At 51.2% G+C, this 19,648-nt stretch overlaps 1 protein-coding gene across 4 annotated transcripts in view; it reads left to right on the top strand.

Moving 5' to 3' along the window:
• MYH11 (myosin heavy chain 11) overlaps window positions 1-19,648 on the top strand; it is a 128,252-nt gene that overhangs the window by 81,553 nt on the left and 27,051 nt on the right. For all 4 annotated transcript variants that reach the window (XM_069570191.1, XM_069570194.1, XM_069570190.1 and 1 more), the window contains 14 exons: window positions 630-725; window positions 2,599-2,717; window positions 4,072-4,224; window positions 5,231-5,404; window positions 6,540-6,713; window positions 8,236-8,350; window positions 10,892-11,085; window positions 12,428-12,549; window positions 12,669-12,738; window positions 12,902-13,062; window positions 14,422-14,530; window positions 16,720-16,851; window positions 16,943-17,149; window positions 18,452-18,589. In XM_069570191.1, the coding sequence (XP_069426292.1) occupies window positions 630-725; window positions 2,599-2,717; window positions 4,072-4,224; window positions 5,231-5,404; window positions 6,540-6,713; window positions 8,236-8,350; window positions 10,892-11,085; window positions 12,428-12,549; window positions 12,669-12,738; window positions 12,902-13,062; window positions 14,422-14,530; window positions 16,720-16,851; window positions 16,943-17,149; window positions 18,452-18,589 (1,964 nt within the window). The remainder of the gene's footprint in view (window positions 1-629; window positions 726-2,598; window positions 2,718-4,071; window positions 4,225-5,230; window positions 5,405-6,539; window positions 6,714-8,235; window positions 8,351-10,891; window positions 11,086-12,427; window positions 12,550-12,668; window positions 12,739-12,901; window positions 13,063-14,421; window positions 14,531-16,719; window positions 16,852-16,942; window positions 17,150-18,451; window positions 18,590-19,648) is intronic.

The raw sequence follows: 19,648 nt of genomic DNA, 5'->3' as shown, positions 1-19,648 counted from the left end.
TTCCAGCGGCATAGATGTGCCTGTTAAATGGATTTATGTGATACATTCTTGTTTGCATTTGGAGTCCTTCCTTCAGCATTCGTGTTTGTGAGATACAGCAGGATTTTTTGTTTGTTTGTTTGTAATTGTTAATCATTCAATCTCCTTGATGTATAGAAATGCCAGGTAGTAAATATTTCAGCCTTACCAGGCCATACAATTTCCATGGCAACTGCTGAACTCTGCCATTCAGCATGCAAATAGCTATAGACAGCATGTAAGTGAATGAGTATGCTGGATTCCAATAAAACTTTATTTTCAAGGGCAGGTAATGAACTGGATTTGGTCCATAGGCTATAGATTTTCATGCCCTCCTGCGCATAATTCCATTGTAGTGCACGCTTTTTAGCAACAATCCAAAAATATTCTGCTCTGCCCTAGCTGGTCTTCTCTCCTCTTAGCAGGGAATTGGGGTGGTTTGGCTTTTTCCAGTTAGACACAGGTTAGTGGCTGAATAAGACTAGACTAAAGCTCAGAACGGAGGCTCTCTGGGGAAAGCTGTGGGCCGGCTCCGGGTCCTCAATGACTCATAGACTCTGGATCTTGATGTTGGCATTTCTGTCTTATCTGGTCTTCTCTCCTCACTCCAGCCATATTGAGGGTGGTGTCATCTGTCCTGCAACTCGGAAATATTGTCTTCAAGAAGGAAAGAAACACAGACCAGGCTTCCATGCCGGATAACACAGGTGCTTGCTGCTTTTTTTGTAATAACTGATGACTTTGGTGATGGGAGGAAAGGTCACATTGTCTTGGTTATTTTTCTGGCTGAGGATATCTGGGGTGTTAATAAGAACTAGGCTGGGTTACTATCACTTAATTTCTCTTTTTTCAAACTTTTCACCGCTGAAGAGCCTACATGGAAAATTCTCCAGTCAGAGTGTGGGGGGTGGGGGGGAAGCTAAGTTTTGGATGAGACAGGATCCTTAGGGAGTATCTCTTCAAAAACCCCACACTCATTTATTTTGTTAAAAATGTCTTTTTGAACACCTGCTACATGCCGGGCAGTGGGATACAGTGAGAAACAAGAAGGAACCGCCCCATTTCTTATGCCATGTATGGTCTTGTTGGGGAGACAGACCTCATGTTTCTCTGAAATGGGGTTGTCAGATAAAACACAGGATGCCGAGTGGAATTTGAATTTCAGACAAACACTTCTGATTGTAAGTATGTCCTAGGCAATACTAGGGACATAATTATACTAAAAATTGTTCATCGCTTATGTGAAATTCAAGTTTCACTGGATGTCCTGTATGTTTTTCCTAAATCTGACAGCCCTACCTGCAAATAAACAGTTTTGTGTTTCAAAAAGATGGCCTGGATACCACCATGCTTGTTGGCGGCTGATCCAGAAGGAGGACTTAGGTTCCCAGCTTGCTCACCTGTGGCCTCAACTCCCCTGTCTCAATATTGGGTTGCTTTTCGAAGCTCCCTTTTGAACTGCCAATTGTTTCTTATGTCTTACACTCCCAAAATGGCAAGTTAAAGAAAATCTCATTCTGAGGAGAGACCCTCAGGGAAACAGAAATGAAAAGAGCACCTTTGCAGAAAGATGAGGGGAAGAAATCCTAAAACTACACGATTTATCTCACACCATTCCAGACCATTGTGTGTCGCTAGTCCTCACATTAAGGAAGCAGCTAATGTTGGATTTTTTTTTTTTTGAGAAAACCTTTTTAAATGTAGAACTACATGAACACAAGAGCCCATGTGTCCACCATTCAGAATGGACATTTGTGACTATTTTTGAATGCTTCTTTATCTTTAGAATGAAACAAGACACAGTATAGAGGAGGCTGACCTCTCTTATTCTCCCAACTGGGTCCCATTCTTCTCCCTGAACCTCCTGACAACCACAATTATACTTTACCATATACCCTTCTGGTCTTACGTTTATACTTTCACATATTTATATCTGAACAATATACAGTGGTGTTTTGTGAGTGTTTTTTTTTTTAACATGGATGATAGCACACTATAGGCATAATCTTGCAACTTTTTTTCTAGAGAAAAAATACTTACAAAAATATCGTGATATATTTGTTTGCTCCTTTGTGAACAAACGTGTAAGTTGTTTCCAATATTTTCCTCTCTGCATATATTGCCACATATATCTTGGAATGGCAGAACAATGCTTATTGAATTTAACTATATGTCAGGTATATACCTACCTCATTTAATCCCATTGACAATCAAACAACATACCAAATAGCTGACCATTTCTGCAAGCTAGAGTTTGGGAAGTTAAGTAGCATTTCCAAAAAAAGCACATGGCTACGAAGTGGGAAGAGAGCGGGGAGCTGAACCTGGCTCTGGCCCGAAGCCCCCAGTTGGGGCACACCTCCATCCCAGCCCCGTCACTGCCTCTTGGCAAGACGCTGGGGGTGAGGCCACTAATGACAGCAGCTTTTAGGGCTCTTTCATGCTGTGGTCACTGGCATGTTCCATGTCATCGAAGGAAAAACAGTGTATCCACAGACCACAGAGATCTCATGTGATTTGCCTTCTTTTCCAAGCCTGCACTTTTGTGATGCACTTAATATGCTTCTTTTCTCCATCCAGCGGCTCAGAAAGTTTGCCACCTCATGGGAATTAATGTGACAGATTTCACCAGATCTATCTTGACCCCACGTATCAAAGTCGGGCGGGATGTGGTACAGAAGGCTCAAACAAAAGAACAGGTACGTGATGCATTTGCCATTTATTCCTGAAGACTCTTCCATCCATCCACCCTTCCATGTGTCCACCCTTCCATGTGTCCACCCTTCCATCCATCCACCCATCCCTCCATCCACCGTTCCCTCCATCCACCCATCCATCTATCTACCTTTCCATCCATCAATCCACCCTTCCATCCATCCACCCATCCATCCACCCATCCACCCATCCATCCATCCACCCATCCCTCCATCTACCCTTCCATCCATCCATCCACCCATCCATCCATCCACCCATCCATCCATCCATCCATCCACCCTTCAATCCATCTACCTACCATCCATCCACCCATCCCTCTATCCACCCGTCCATCCATCCATCCATCCACCCTTCAATCCATCTACCTACCATCCATCCACCCATCCCTCTATCCACCCATCCATCCATCCATCCATCCATCCACCCACCATCCATCCACCCTTCCATCCATCCACCCTTCCATCCATCCACCCATCCATCCATCCACCCATCCGTCTATCCACCCATCCATCCATCCATCCACCCATTCATCCACCCTTTCATCCATCCACCCATCCATCCGTCCACTCTTCAATCCGCACTTCCATCCATCCATCCATCCATCCACCCTTCCATCCATCCATCCACCCATCCACCCATCCATCCACCCACCCATCCATCCATCCATCCATCCACCCACCCGTTTATGCATCTGTTACCTAACCAAACTTGGGTCTGTTAATCAACCATGCAGCAAAGCCAATTTGTGGTGAAGGAAAGTACACCATTTACTGCACATGCCCAACAAGGACAATGGATGGCTCATGCTAAAAAGACCTAAACTTCCTGGTGGCTTTCAGGGAAGGACTTTTCCATCCACCCACCTATCCATCCATCCATTTTTTTATCCCCCGTATATCCAGTACTAGGATAATCAAAGTCCCATGTCAGGTTTTGGAGGTACAATACTGGCTGAGCAAGATCATCAGAGTCTCTCACTCCTGACCTCATCTTGATCTCTTAGTTGAAGGTATGAGGGCTGACTTAACCTTTGGACATGTCTCTGGACCCTTTCTAGAGGCAGGACTGACTGCCTCTAAGTGACCCTGGGATGGAGCAGGCTCCACTCTGTTCCAGGTCCCTCTAACGGAAAGTGACTACTTAGCCACATCGCCATTCCTTGGGTCTAACCATTATGTCCCTTATTGCCAGTTGTAGAGATGGTATACTTTCCTTTTCTTTGTTTATCTTTTAAGGAGTAATTGTAGGTAGAGGGAGTATAAAAATCCAGGACCACCAGTCAGGCTCTTGTGAAAACGTAGCCCATTGGGAGTAACCCTGTCCCCTTACCCCCTGCAGGCAGACTTTGCCGTAGAAGCTTTGGCCAAGGCCACTTATGAGCGCCTTTTCCGCTGGATACTTACCCGCGTGAACAAAGCCCTGGACAAGACCCACCGGCAAGGGGCTTCGTTCCTGGGGATCCTGGACATCGCTGGATTTGAGATCTTTGAGGTACAACTTGGCAGGATCGCAATAGACATAGTCCCGGTTCTCTGGAAATTAGCTTCCACTTAGAGAAAGTCATTATTTTTGCAGAAAGGTGGGGAGCTACTATAGGGTGGGAAGCTGAGGGTTTTAGAGACAGAAATCCAGTGGGGAAGGTACTGGTTTGTAAACTGAGGCCAGAGGTACAGCTGGGTCCAACAGGCAGGACCTGAGCTCCTGCCTCTCCCTCTCTCCGCTGCCCTCCACTTTGGCTTCACTCTCAAGCGGGCTCTGCCCTCATGGTGGCAATGTGGCTGCCATCGATCCAGACGGCCTCTTAGTTCCGGCCAGTTCAGTTCTTTCCAGTAGTCCCATCCCACATCTTGGAATTGAGTGTCATTGAATCTTACCTGAGCTGGGTCACATGGTCACCTCAGAGCCAAGCACTGTTTTTAGGGTCTTTCAGTACTTCATAGGGTATAAAATGGCTACTAAATCCCACTCCCATGAGTTGGAGGGAGGTTCTTAGTGAAAGAGAATATGTTAAGACTGACATATTCCAAAACGTATTTACTATGGAATTACTCCTTTGAGCCTCAGTTTCCACATCTGTAATATGGGAATAATGAGGGACTTCCCTGGCAGTCCAGGGGTTAAGACTCCACACTTCCACTGCAGGGGCACAGGTTTGATCCCTGGTCAGGGAGCTAAGATCCCATGCCATGGGGTATGGCCAAAACAAATTGAGGCTTTGAAATACCTAACACAGTTATTCTATCTATAAATCATTGTGCCGATGGAGATCAGCATTCTTAAAACCATGTGACATGGGAATAAGTAACTCTTACCAGCTCTCATGAGCCTCGGGAAGCCTTCAGTGGGGCCTGAGCCCTCTCTGGGTGCTGAAATGGCAGAGCAGGGTCGTGGAAAGGGTGTCCGGTGTAGGGTCTGTCCAGCACGGAGCTCCTCGGGGCCCTGAGTCCTCTAACGTGGACCATGATGCTCATGGGTCTCCCCGGGGTTGTGTGCTTAGGTGAACTCATTCGAGCAGCTGTGTATCAACTACACCAACGAGAAGCTGCAGCAGCTCTTCAACCACACCATGTTCATCCTGGAGCAGGAGGAGTACCAGCGCGAGGGCATCGAGTGGAACTTCATCGACTTTGGGCTGGACCTGCAGCCCTGCATCGAGCTCATCGAGCGGCCGGTGAGGCCCCACATCACACACGTGGGGCCAGCACGCAGACCCTGTGCTGTCTCCACCCGGGCACGGCTTCCCCAAGTCCTGAACGGCTGTAAACTGAATCTTCGTGAACTAAATTACCCTGTCCTTTAGCCCACATTTTCGTATCGAAGGTGTTGCTTCTTTTTATCCCGCCCCTTTCTTCCCTTCCCCACCGTGCCCTTCCTTCCCCTCCTCTCTCCAGTCATTCATTCCCAAAGGCAAGGGTCTTGCTTTTGTTCGCTGACCTATCCTGAACTCCTGGAACCACGCACATAGTGGGTGCACAAGAGATCATTATTGAATGACCATTGACTGACCTACATTATTGAATGACCTACTATATGCTCAGCTGTAAAGAATCCACCTGCCAGTGCAGGAGATGCAGGTTTGATCCCTGGGTCAGGGGGATCCCCTGGAGGAGGAAATGGCAGCCAGCTCCAGTACCCTTGACTGGGAAATCCCATAGACCGAGGAGCCTGGCAGGCTGTGGTCCGTGGGGTTGCAAAAGAGTTGGACACAACTTAGCGACTAAACAGCTGTATGCTGGGCCCTCTCTTTAGGGGCTGAGATGTAACAGTGAACGAGATGGACGCAGTCCCTGCCCTCCTGGAGGAGCAGACAATCAAACTAGACAAACAAGAGAAGCAACTGAAACTCCTGATAAGGACAAAGCAGAGAGTGGTGTAGGGATGCCTGCTTTGGACAGAATAGCCAGGAAAGGCTTCTCTGATCTGAGTCCAAAAAGTAAAGAACATTCCACCAGAGCAAAGAGCATGTGCAGATTTGATGGTGCTCCTGACACCTTAGTTTAAGCTGTCTCAGCCGTAGGGGAGCACTGTACTCAAAGGAACCCTTAGGTGAGTTTATTTGTAGAGGAACACAATTTATTACTAGAAGTGTGAAATCTTAGTGATGTTGTGTGTGCTTCCCGGCACTTGCATCCCTAGTGCTGGTCCATTGGGCACAGAATACTTTGAGGATAGATTGAGGGGGTGGAGATGGAGCATGTAAATCCACCTTTATATGTAAGTAGATACAGTAATGGAGCCTACGCATGTGTTTGGGTGGCCAGCCTGAGGCTCGGGCGCCCTTGCTATGATCTGCTTGTCTTCCACAGAACAACCCTCCAGGTGTGTTGGCCCTGCTGGACGAGGAGTGTTGGTTCCCCAAAGCCACAGACAAGTCCTTTGTGGAGAAGCTGTGCTCGGAGCAGGGCAGCCACCCCAAGTTTCAGAAGCCCAAGCAGCTCAAGGACAAAACTGAATTCTCTATCATCCACTACGCCGGAAAGGTACCAGGCAAATGTCCCAGGGGCCTCTTCATCCCAGGGCACCCAGGCAGGATGCTCCAAGTAGGAGCAACTTGGGAGTGGCAGGACCCAGAGGCATCTGGTGTAAGTCAGACCCTAGCCAAGCCTTATACATGATTTGTCTAAGCATCAGTAAGGGACAAGATTTAGAGATATACATATAATGGGCTAATGTATATATAATACCTGTATATTAAAGATAGAGAATGTATATGCTATAATAGGCTAATATATATGTTGTATATTATAGACATATATGAGATGTGTGTTAGAGAGGCCACTGATATGCTCCAACTGTGGTGGCCAGGCTACCCTTGTGGCTCAGCTGGTAAAGAATCTGCCTGCAATGCAGGAGACCTGGGTTCGATCCCTGGGTTGGAAAGATTCCCTGGAGAAGGGAAAGGCTACCCGCTCCAATATTCTGGCCCGGAGAATTCCATGGACAGTCCATGGGGTTGCAAAGAGTCAGACAGGACTGAGCAACTTTCACTTTCATGGTAGCCAGGCAATTCTTTCCTGTATAGACCCTAAATCCTTCCTGCTACCAGTTAAACCCAACAGGAAGGGCCAGCTGGAATGGGGTGACCAATAAACCCACTTTTGAGTCCAACAGAAATCTCCTTTATCATGGCCTTGGGTTTGCCATTGCCAGCTTGTGCCACTCAGGGGAATTTGTGATGTCTTCTTTTTCTTCCTTCTCCTCCTTCCTCCCCGCTTCTCCCGTACACGTCTCCTCCATCGTCATTGTCATCACCATCATCATCATATTACAGGACCTTTCCCTATGGCTCCGGAGGGTCCTGGATCATGTAGAAAAGACATAACTCAGTCTGGCTTGCAGACGTTTATTGACTCCCCGGTATATCCACTACATCATAGAAACAGGCAATACTCTAAACCAGGGGTTGGTGAACCACAGCCCAGGTACCAAACCTGGTCCACGGCCTGTTTTTGTAAATAAAGCTTCATTGACACACAGCCAAGATCAGACCTGCCCATCAACGTAACAACCCATATAATGTCAAACCCCACCAGAACTATTTGATCAGTTCCTTCCAAGTCATAGTCAAAATAGTAAGATTAAAAAGAGGTCCCAGATTTAATTTAAAAGCAGATTGTTGTCAAGCCTTTGCTGGAGGAGAGGTGAATGTTGAGTGTGAGGGGAGGGTATTTACCACCAGCGAAGCTCCATACCTTTGGGAAATCTCAGGCATCGTGCTGGGCTCTTAAGGAGGAGGCTGCCAAAGGAAGTTTACTAGGAGAAGGCAGGGATAGAGACGAGGCTTTCCCAGTAGGTCATGGCTGAGGCCTGCTGTGCGCAGGGCCCTTTAAGTTCTGATTTGTCGGTCCCTTTATTGGTGTTTGTGGATTCCCATTATGGTAGCCACTCATGTTTCCTCTCTGACTTCGGAAGATCCGGGGCAGTGGGGGAAGAAGTCTGGGGTCCTGTCCTTAATTCATAACTGAAGCAGAAGCACCTGACTGGTGGGGTGGTCCTTGACAGGTGGACTACAATGCCAGCGCCTGGCTGACCAAGAACATGGACCCGCTGAATGACAATGTGACTTCCCTCCTCAACGCCTCTTCAGACAAGTTTGTGGCTGACCTGTGGAAGGACGGTAAGGCCCTGCTTGCTGGAGCAGGAGGACTGAACTCCCTCCAGCCCCTTCCCAGCAGTTCCTATTCCCACACCTGCTCCCAGGAGGGATGGGGCACCAATTCCTGAGCCCCTCAATCCAGCACCTGGACCCCACAGAGAAGGTCCTGAGTCAGGGCTCAGATGCTGATGGAGGAAATGTCTGAGGAGGTATGTTGGGTCAGAGCGCCCCCTTGTGGAGTCAGAGAGACTTAACTGCACTCTCATCTCTGCCATGTACCGGCTGTGTGATCTCAGACAATTCACTTGACTTCCTTAAGCTCCACTGTCCTCTTTGGTGAAAGTGAAAGTCACTTAGTCATTTCAGACTCTTTGCGACCCCATGGACTGTAGCCCACCAGGTTCCTCTGTCCATGGAGTTCTCCAGGCCATAATATTGGAGAGGGTAGCCGTTCCCTTCTCCGGAGGATCTTCCCAACCCAGAGATTGAACCCAGGTCTCCTGAATTGCGGGCGGATTCTTCACCCTCTGAGCCACCAGGGAAGCCCAAGAATACTGGAGTGGGTTGCCTATCCCTTCTCCAGTGGATCTTCCCAACCCAGTAATTGAACTGGGGTCTTCTGCATTGTAGGCGGATTTTTTACCAGTTGAGTTAATCTCCCATCTTCCCTAAGATTACTGTGAGGGTGAAATTAAATCAGTAGGGCCAAGTTTGAGCATGGATCAAGAGCTCTGGAACACTTGTTAAAGCTCAGGATCACTGGACCCCATCAGCAGGTCTGGATGGAACCTGAAAATTCGTATTTCTAACAAGTTCCAATGGCACCCCACTCCAGTACTCTTGCTTGGAAAATCCCATGGACGGAGGAGCCTGGTGGGCTGCAGTCCATGGGGTCGCGAAGAGTCGGACACGACTGAGTGACTTCCCTTTCACTTTTCACTTTCATGCATTGGAGAGGGAAATGGCAACCCATTTCAGTGTTCTTGCCTGGAGAATCCCAGGGACGGGGGAGCCTGGTGGGCTGCTATCTATGGGGTGGCACAGAGTCGGACACGACTGAAGTGATTTAGCAGCAGCAGCAACAAGTTCCTAGGTGGCGCTGATGCTGCTGGTCTGGGGACCACGCTTTTTTCCCCTAAAGAACCAGAGAACAGATATTCCAAGTGAAGTCTAACACCTGCTGGGCCCACAGTAGGGACTTAGTACACTTCGGCCCTGTGATGACTGTTAGATGGTGGGCTTTGCTGCTTTTGCTCCTGGGGCTCAGTGCTTACAGCAGATTTCACTCTTGACACAGACCCTGTAGGTCTAGGGCTTACAGGACTAGCTGCCCTTGCTTTAGGGACGGGGTCAGTTCTGCCGACATTTACTGAGTGCCAAGGCCCTTGGGATGGGGTAACAGCATCTCAACCCAGGTTATATCTCACACCTGGGACTCACGATGAACTCTGGACCTCCTTCCTTCAAGGAGCCCACAGTCTTATAGGCGAGGCAGACAAGCAGAGATATTATTACATGGAGCCTTCCTGAGCACAGGAGCAGAAGTGCTGGGGTCTAATGTCAGTGGGGTTGAACTCCACGACCCGCCAACCAGCTGGATACAGTCAACTATGTGTGTGTGTGTTAGTCGCTCAGTTGTATCCGACTCTTTGTGACCCTGTGGACTGTAGCCCACCAGGCTCCTCTGTCCCTGGGATTCTCCAGGCAAGAATACTGGAGTGGATTGCCATCTCCTCCCCCAAGGGATCCCTGTTTTATCTTTCTAAGCTCACCTCACCACTCAAAATGTTGTATACTTGCACGCATGACCATTGTCTGCCTCCTTCTGTTGGAATAACCATAGAATATGAGCTGGGGTCAGGGGGGTACGCAGTGTCTGGATTTTGTTCATGTCTGTATGCCCAGGGCCTGGCACACAGAAGGCTCTCAATAAATATTTGTTGGTGGATGAAGGACTGAAGGCAGGCAGGGAGGTAAGCCCTTTGCAGACCTTATTCAATTATTCCTGCTCTAGGAGGTAGATGCTGCTATTACCTCCACTTCCCTGGTGTCTCAGCTGGTGAAGAATCTGCCTGCAATGCAGGAGACCTGGGTTCAATCCCTGGGTTGGGAAGATCCCCTGCAGAAGGAAACGGCCACCCACTCCAGTATTCTGGCCTGGAGAATTCCATGAACTGTTTGCATCCATGGGGTCTCAAAGAGTCAGACACGACTGAATGACTTTCACTTTCACAGAAGGAGAAACTGAGGCACAAAATGGCACCAGGCCAAGGCGGTGGCAAGAACAGGATTTACTCCCAAGTCTCTGTGACAGTGTCAGAGAGAATATGTTCTTTTTGTCATTCGGGAGTTCTCAGGGTCTCAGAAATATGTAATACTTGGAAAGCAACCCCCGATACCTCCCTTTACCTATCGCTAGAGGGAAGGTGGTGGGGGTGGAGGAAAGAACCCCATGAAAATGAGCAGGGGACCTGGGGTCTCTACGCTCCGGGCTGGTCCCCTGGGCTGCTGTGGGGGTGCAGAGCCCCTGGGTGGGCTGACGCCGCCCTTGTGTGCCCACAGTGGACCGCATCGTGGGGCTGGACCAGATGGCCAAGATGACGGAGAGCTCGCTGCCCAGCGCCTCCAAGACCAAGAAGGGCATGTTCCGCACGGTGGGGCAGCTGTACAAGGAGCAGCTGGGGAAGCTGATGACCACGCTGCGGAACACCACGCCCAACTTCGTGCGCTGCATCATCCCCAACCACGAGAAGAGGGTGAGGCCGCCGCCCACCTCCTCGGGACGTCCTCAGGGTCTGCAGGGAAAGGGGAGGCAGGCTGGGCTACAGGGGCAGGAGGAAAGCCAGACCTCCCACCCTGAGGGCTGCATCTGACACGAGTGGGAGGCACTCCTTTCTCATCCAAGACGCAGAAGAAGGCAAGAGAGGAAGGGAGAATGCTCCTGGGGACTTTGAGCCCTGAAGTGGCTGCACATGGTATCAGATCACTCGTTCACTAATATTTGCTGTAATATTTACAGTAAACATTACTCAGCTAATATTTGCTGAGCTCCCCCCACGCCAGGTGCTGGGGATTCGGAGCTGGATTGACTGTAGTCCTTGCCTGCAGGTGTCATAATCTAGGGCAGGGGTGCTTAGCTAGGGGGCAGTTGTGTGCCCTCCCTTCCTCCACTGGGGAGATTTGGCCATGTCTGGAGACATTTTTAACTGAGAAGGGGGCTATTACTGGCATCCAGTGCACAGAAGCCAGGGATGCTGCTAAACATCCCATAGCATACAGAGCCGCTCCCCCTGCGACCAGAGAATTATCCAGCCTGAGATGTCAGTAGTGCTGAGCTGTGGGAGAGGTGGACATACCAGCTGAGGAGGTGACGTGGTAAATTATGAGAATACCAAAAAGCCAGGGGTCCCACTCAACACTCAGGGCTCAGAGAAAGCTTCTTAAAGGATGTGAACTCGGTGACTCAGAGGGCAGGGTCGGGAGGGCATCCTAGGCAGAGGGACCAGAATAAGCAAAGCCGTGGAGGTGAGAAATAAGGGTCTGGGTGAAGAAACTCCAGGTGGGTCGTTCCGTACTGACATGTGATGGTGTGAAGCAGGGATGGGAGAAATGAGGCTGGAATGCTGGGTGGGGCTTAGCTGGGTGCTCCTGGGGGTTACCAGGGCTTGGCACTCCTGTAAGATGTTATCAGGAGGCATCTCATGATCAGATCTGCATTCTAGAAATCAGCTGAGGCGATGGGAGAGGCAGGACGGGGTGGGAAGACAGTGCAAGGCTACCCTGGCCATCGGGGCAGAAGAGGGTGGCAAGTGGACGGCAGTGGTGAGAGAAGTGGGCGGATGGGGAGATGTTTGGGAGGTAGGAGCCGTGGAACTGGCAATGGGCAGGGAGCGAGGGAGGGGGAGGTGTCAGGGAGGAAGCCCCAGGTGATGCTGGTGCCAACAAGAATGAGAGATGGCACCAGACCCACAGCTGAGCTCTCACTTGGTGCCCCGAGTGAGCCCCCCATGGCCTGGCGAGGTGGGTCACCGGGCCTGAGATTCGGGGCGTGCTGCTCCCCGAGGCCCCGGCAGCCCACTGCCCTTTGCATCTTTGCAGTCGGGCAAGCTGGACGCCTTCCTGGTGCTGGAGCAGCTGCGGTGCAACGGGGTCTTGGAAGGCATCCGAATCTGCCGCCAGGGCTTCCCCAACAGGATCGTCTTCCAGGAGTTCCGCCAACGGTGAGCCTGCAGGGTGAGGGTGGGGCGGGGGGGGCGGGTGAGGAGAGCAGGCTCTGCGGAGGGACAGACTGACGATAGCGGAGATGCGCTCGGTCGTGACTCCTGCCCTGTGTCTCAAGGTACGAGATCCTGGCCGCCAACGCCATTCCCAAAGGCTTCATGGACGGGAAGCAGGCCTGCATCCTGATGGTGAGCCCGGTCCCCAGCCCCTCCCCAGAAATCCACCTGCAGACCTCCGGGCCTCAGGTGGCCCTGCCCGCAGCTGCTCCAGGAAGGACCCTCCTTAAACACAATTAACCCCCGCCGAGTGGCAGAGCCGAGAACAGGAACTCTCCCCTCCTTCCTTCCGCAGATCAAAGCCCTGGAACTCGACCCCAACTTGTACAGGATTGGGCAGAGCAAAATCTTCTTCCGAACCGGGGTGCTGGCCCACCTGGAAGAGGAGCGAGACTTAAAGATCACCGATGTCATCATGGCCTTCCAGGCGATGTGTCGCGGCTACCTGGCCAGAAAGTAAAGCCCTGCGTGCTATCACCTCCTTGCAAACACAGACCAGAAGCACAAAATTTCGGGGGGTTTTCTGGCCTCACGTCCCGATTCTGATTCTAGAGCAGGGAATCTGCTCTAAGATGTGTCGCTGATCGAATGGCAGCCTTTTCTTGAGAGGGAAGAAATGCTACCACTTTAAAAATATGTGCTAGCTACAAGGACAGGGCAGGAAGGGCTTAAGGCCATGGGCTGTGGAGAGGTAGACGTGGGTTCTATTCTGGCTTCCCTGCTTATTTGGTGAAGAACCTTGGGAAAGTTATTCTACCTCTCTGAGCCTCAGGAAAATGAGTATAATCATTCCTGCCTCGTAAACTTGTTTTAATAAGGGGGGTGGTCAATGAAATGCTGCATGTAAACAGTTGAGAACAAAGCTGGTTATCATTTAAGAAGTGTGAGAATATGATAAAGTACCTGAGGAAGGTGTACTGGTATCTATACCCCCATGTCCGAATGGGATTCATAAGGCATGGTCCTGCCCTGATGCTTCCTCTGTTTTGGGAAACTAGGGCCTGGGTGAAGGCTAGGGTTCCTCCATGAAACTCACACCCCGAACAGGACTGCCGGGGCTGGTGGAGTAGCTCTAGTGCAGGGCACGTATCAGCAGGAGGTACAGACCACGCACTCATCTGGTCGTGTCAAGCTGATTCATTGCCAGGTAGACCCAGGATGGTCAAGGCCAGATCTGGGGAGCGCTTTCCTGGGACAGACCTAACCTGTTAAGTATCGTAACTGAATTCTCTGTTGTCACCACTCCCGCTTGCAGACTGACTGGGGAGAGTTTATTCTTCAAGTCCACCCATGTCCAAGATGGCAGCCGCAATGGCAGCCACTTGGAGACAAGAGGATGGTGTTCACTCTTCGGTGGTTTTTCGAACCTAATAGCCCTTAAATAGGAGGGGTGCTGGTTCTGTGTCAGGTCCGGGAGTTTGAAACACACCCGAGGAAACGATAGGTTTTTTAGACACTCAGCTTTGGGGAGGATGTGGTACAGATGAGTGTGTTGGATGCTCCTCAGGAACGGTGGAGCCTAGGTGTTACCGGGACCACAGATCTGAATTCAGGGAATTTTGTGAGCCTCGGGTCTTCCTTGTCCACTGAGAAAGGCTCTGGCCTCCAGATGATATGCTTGTACTGATGCTCAGAGCTTGCTGGAGAATCTGGGCTAGAGAGAATGGGGGGATGTTCTTGTGCGCGTCACCAAATCCCAAGCCAAACAGACGCGTCCTGCTCTCAGGGTGCTGCGGGGCTGGATGCCGTGACAACGCAGTGAGTTGTGTGCTGGGCCGAGCAGCTCTTCTCACGCCTCCACTTCCCTCTCCCCAGGGCCTTTGCCAAGAGGCAGCAGCAGCTGACGGCCATGAAGGTAATCCAGAGGAACTGCGCCGCCTACCTCAAGCTGCGGAACTGGCAGTGGTGGCGGCTCTTCACCAAAGTGAGTGCGTCCTCTCCCCAAGGCCCCCCACCCCCTCCCCCAAGTCCGGGGTCTTCCCTGGGGCACTGCCCACGTGGGACTGCAGGTGGTGGATAGCAGGCTTGCGACCGAGAGCTCAACACCAAACCTTCCCCATTGGCGATTCTCTGGGCTTGAGAAGAGCCCCCTCTTTGGCCTGTGGGTTAAGCCGTGACCTTAACCCAGACCCAGAGCACTTCCATCACCACAAGGATCCCTCCTATTGCCCATTTATAGCTCTACCCACTTCCCTCCACAGCCCCAGCAAGCACGAATCTGTTCTCCATTTCTATACTTTTGTCATCTCAAGAATATTATGTTAACGGGGTCCCGTAGTTATGTCACTGGGGCTTCCCTGATAGCTCAGTTGGCAAAGAATCCGCCTGCAATGCGGGAGACCCTGGTTCAGTTCCTGGGTCAGGAAGACCCGCTGGAGAAGGCATAGGCTGCCCACTGCAGTTGCTGGCTTCCCTTGTGGCTCAGCTGGTAAAGAATCCGCCTGCAATGCGGGAGACCCTGGTTCAGTTCCTGGGTCAGGAAGACCCGCTGGAGAAGGCATAGGCTTCCCTTGTGGCTCAGCTGGTAAAGAATCCGCCTGCAATGTGGGAGAGTTGGGTTCAATCCTTGGGTTGGGAAGATCCCCTGGAGAAGGGAACAGCTACCCACTCCAGTATTCTGGCCTGGAGAATTCCATGGACTGTATAGTCCGAGGGGTCGCAAAGAGTCGGACACCACTCAGCAACTTTCACTTTGTCACAAAGCATCACTCTCTGGAGAGCCCTCCATCCAGCGTGTTGTGTGTATCCACTGTTTGTTTCTCTGGGTATAGCTTGGTCTTGCGGCATCGCTGGCTGTTACGAGTCCGTTGGGCAAAGACTTGCTCTGTGGGGACGGACATAGCTTCCTCTTAGGTGCCCTTGAGTTTGTTGATGGGCACAAAGTTTTTTCACTGAGTGACTATGTATTGAATGGACACTGTGCACCAGCTCCATGTGAAGGGCTGGGGATACCCTGGCTTCATGAATATTCTAGGTGCGTGGAGCAGTAGGTGATAGGTAAGCGCAGGAAATGATGCCCATGGCAGACTGGGGTCAGTGCAGGAAGGAAGCTGCAGTGTATCAGACACGGGTTCCTCTAGTGCCAGGTGGGGCTTGAACACAAGGAGTTAGGAGTCAGCCTGGTGAAGAGCAGTGAGGGGAAGCTGCTTTTTGGTAATGTTCATTCCCACCGACCCAACTTCTGGAAAACTCTCCTAAAAAAACCATCTGAAATAAAGAAAATAAAAAATGAAGGGCATTCATTTACAAGAGCAAAATTTCAATGCCCAGCCCTGGCAGACTGACTCATAACAGCTACCCATCAATGGGATACTTTTCGATCGCTAAAAATGATGGTGTTTAAAAATCAAGTTGTAATGCTGACGTGACCGCAGGGGTGACAGTTATCCTGTCGTTTTTAGTAATAAAAGCAGCACGTAGGGAATTCCCTGATGGTCCAGTGGTAAGGACTCCGTGCTCTCACTGCAGAGGGCCTGGGTTCGATCTCTGGTCCGCAAACTAAGATCCCTCAAGCCTCATGGCACGGCAAAAAAAACCTTTCTTAATTAAAAAAAAAATTTTTTTTAAAGTACATGTAACGCTGGGCAGTATGTCTCAGGTGTATTTTTTTAGTGTGCAGGACAAAGGGCTAGAAGGAGATGCTGATAGTGCTGGTAATGGGAGGTAGGATGTGGGGGACTTTCCTTTCCTTTTCTCTTTGGAAGGAAACACAGCACTTTGTCAGCAGCAGTCACTCAGGATGGGACTAAATGGGGGCAGGCGAGACTTTCTCCTTTCACTTTGCACCTTTTCCTGTTCTCTAGGGTTTTTCAGTCTCGGCATATTGGTTGATATTGGCATATGTTGATACTTTGGGATGGGTAATTCTGTGTCACGGAGGTTGTCCTGAGAATTCTAGAATGCTGAGCAGCATCCCTGGCCTCTACCCACTAGATGCCAGTAGCATCCCCCCGACACCTAGTTGTGACAGCTAACACCCCAGAAACTGCCAAATATCCCCTGAGGGGCTGCGGGTGGAGTAAAACTGTCCCTGGCTGAGAACCGCTGATTTCCTTACGAGAGTGTATCCCTTGTGCCATGGAGACCACTGATGGGCTGACCCTCTGTGTGCAGGTGAAGCCCCTGCTGCAGGTGACTCGGCAGGAGGAGGAGATGCAGGCCAAGGAGGATGAGCTCCAGAAGACCAAGGAGCGGCAGCAGAAGGCCGAGAGCGAACTCAAGGAGCTGGAGCAGAAACACGCGCAGGTACCGGCCGGGAGCCTGGCTGGCGCTGCAGAGGGCGGGCCGCCTGCCCCCCGTGGGGCTCACCGCCCGTCTCCCCGCCCCCTGCCTGCAGCTGACCGAGGAGAAGAACCTGCTGCAGGAGCAGCTGCAGGCGGAGACGGAGCTGTACGCCGAGGCCGAGGAGATGCGGGTCCGGCTGGCAGCCAAGAAGCAGGAGCTGGAGGAGATCCTGCACGAGATGGAGGCCCGCCTGGAGGAGGAGGAAGACCGGGGCCAGCAGCTGCAGGCAGAACGGAAGAAGATGGCCCAGCAGATGCTGGTAAGGCACTGCGGGGGCTGCCCTTGGTGGTGCCGAGTCCCTTGACTCTCGCTGCAGACCTGTGCGGGGCATCTGATGCCGTGTGTCCCCACTGGACTGAGATGGAGACTCAGGCTCGGAGAGGAGCAGCCCTCTGCCTACACACGTCTCCTCGGGAGCCTGCTCAGTCCTACTGCCTTGCCTTCCATGCACAAACACGTTTTCTCCCAGTAGCCGCCCTGTGTGAGGGTAACTGATCAGTAAGCTACTGCCGCAGAACAAAAAGCACCAAGACTCAGCAGCTTAGAAATAAGAAGCATTTAGGACTTCTCTGCTGGACCAGTAGTTAAGAATCTGCCTGCCAATGCGGGGGGACATGGGTTCGCTCCCTGGTCCAGGAAGATCCCATGTGTTGTGGGGCCTGTGTGCCACAACTCCTGAGCCGCACTCCAGAGCCCGCAAGCTGTAATTGCTGAGCCCACGTGCCAAAACTGCTGAAGGCCCCGTGCCTAGAGCCTGTGCCCTGTGACAAGAGAACCCACGTAGTGAGAAGCCCACACACCACAACCAGAGAAAGCTGGACCCAGCACACCCGAAGTTAAATAAAAAATTATTTTTGTAAATGAAATACTAAACATTTATCTCCCACAGTCGTGACTCTGAGAGTGGCTTAGCTGGTGATTCTGGCTTAGAGCTTCTCATGAGATTGCAGCTGTGATGTCAGCCTGGGCTGCAGTCCTCTGAAGGCTTGACTGGGGCTTGAGGATCCCCTTCCATGGGTGAGAGAGCCGTCACTCACATGGCTGTGGGCAGGAGACCTCAGTTCCTCATTGTGTGCGCTTCTCCACAGGGCTGCTTGAGTGTCCTCACAATATGGCAGCTCGCTTTCCCTGGACAGAGTGAATGGAGGGAGAACGGGGAGGAAGCTGCAACGCCTCTTATAGCCTGGTCTCTGACTTACACACGCCATCACTTCCTCTTGATTTTGTTAGAAGCAAGTGTCAGCATTAAGCCCAGCTGACACTCAAGGGGAGAAGAATTACGCTCCACCTCTTGAAGGGAAGAGTGTCAAAGAATTTGTGGACATATTTTTAAAACCACCGTGGTACCTATTCTCCCCACTTTACAGATGAGGAGACTGAGGCTCCACAAAGCAAAGTAGTTTACACAAACCTTTTCTTTCTGATGAAAAGAGACTGCAGAGCATGGCAGGGAGCCATGAGGCCCAGCCTCTGTGTCCATGAGTCCCCAGAGCTCCAGGAGAGTAGATTTGGGGTTAAGCAAGGCTGTAATTATTTTCATTATTTTCCCTCCCCCACAAAGGACCTGGAGGAGCAGCTGGAGGAAGAGGAAGCTGCCAGGCAGAAGCTACAGCTTGAGAAGGTCACAGCTGAGGCCAAGATCAAGAAACTGGAGGATGATATTCTGGTCATGGATGATCAGAACAATAAACTGTCAAAAGTGAGTGGGGTTGGATGTCCCTAGTGGTCCAGTGGTTAGACTCCACTGCATGGGTTCAGTCCCTAGTCAGGGAACTAAGATCCCACATACCCTGTAATGTGGCCAAAAATTTAAAAAAAAAGTGAGTGGGGTTGAGTGTCTGCATTAAAGTGACAGGCTCCTCAGGACTATGGATACCTTCAGATACCTTCCCTTTTTAAGCCAGGTACTAGGAATTAAAGGCCAAACAAGCAGCTGTCTCTGGCACTGATGTGACAGTCTTGTGACCACTGTCAGGATGCAGGCATGCCGTGGGTGGGGTCCCCGGTGGTCCCAACAGTGCCAGGGTCACTGTGGAGCAAGTGTCGGGAACGCCACAACCAGTGCAGCCCCTGAGTTGTGCAAGGGAGGGTGGGTAATGTGCCTGAGACCAGGGGGAACCCCCCTCACATTCTCACCGCCCACTTCCACTTCCTAACAGAGGACCAGCTCTCCTGGGGTTGAGGGGCTTCTGGGATGTGAGACTTTCAGCCCCCAAACCAGAAAAGTCCCAAGATGAGTAGCTCACCCTAGTCAGTATCCACTAAGCAGCTGCCACTGTGAGTGGACTACCTTTAGTCCTGGATGCCAGCTGGGCACTGACTGTGAGACAGGCTTGGTGTCAGGGGCAGGGCATGCACGGTGGAGGAGGACCCGATCATCGAGGGGCGTATGTTCTAGAGAGACAACAAGTAGATGATTATACAAGCAGCCACTAATTGCTGTCATGATCAGGGTTCTGAAGGAGGTGTTCACCCTCTTCTAAGAGCAGAGCACTAGGGGATGGAGGTAGGGCATTCGGGGAGGGCTTCCTGGAGGCGGTGACATTTCAGTGGAAACCTGAAGAATGAGGAGCAGTTAGAGGGAGAGGGGGTGGAGGCACATCCCAGGCAGATGGTCCTGCCTGTTTGCAAGAGCCCTGAGGCCTGTGGTAAGAAAGGAAAGAGGGCCCCTTGGCTGGGACATGAAGTTGAGGGGTGGAGGGGCCTGAGGTGGGGAGTGGCTAGTCTTTGGAAAGTATTATTGTTGAGGAACTTATTT

This window comes from Ovis canadensis, chromosome 24 (assembly GCF_042477335.2).
Source record: "Ovis canadensis isolate MfBH-ARS-UI-01 breed Bighorn chromosome 24, ARS-UI_OviCan_v2, whole genome shotgun sequence".
Lineage (NCBI taxonomy): Eukaryota > Metazoa > Chordata > Mammalia > Artiodactyla > Bovidae > Ovis > Ovis canadensis.
The sequence above is the reverse complement of the archived record's forward strand: the minus strand, read 5'-3'. Positions and strand labels throughout refer to the sequence as shown.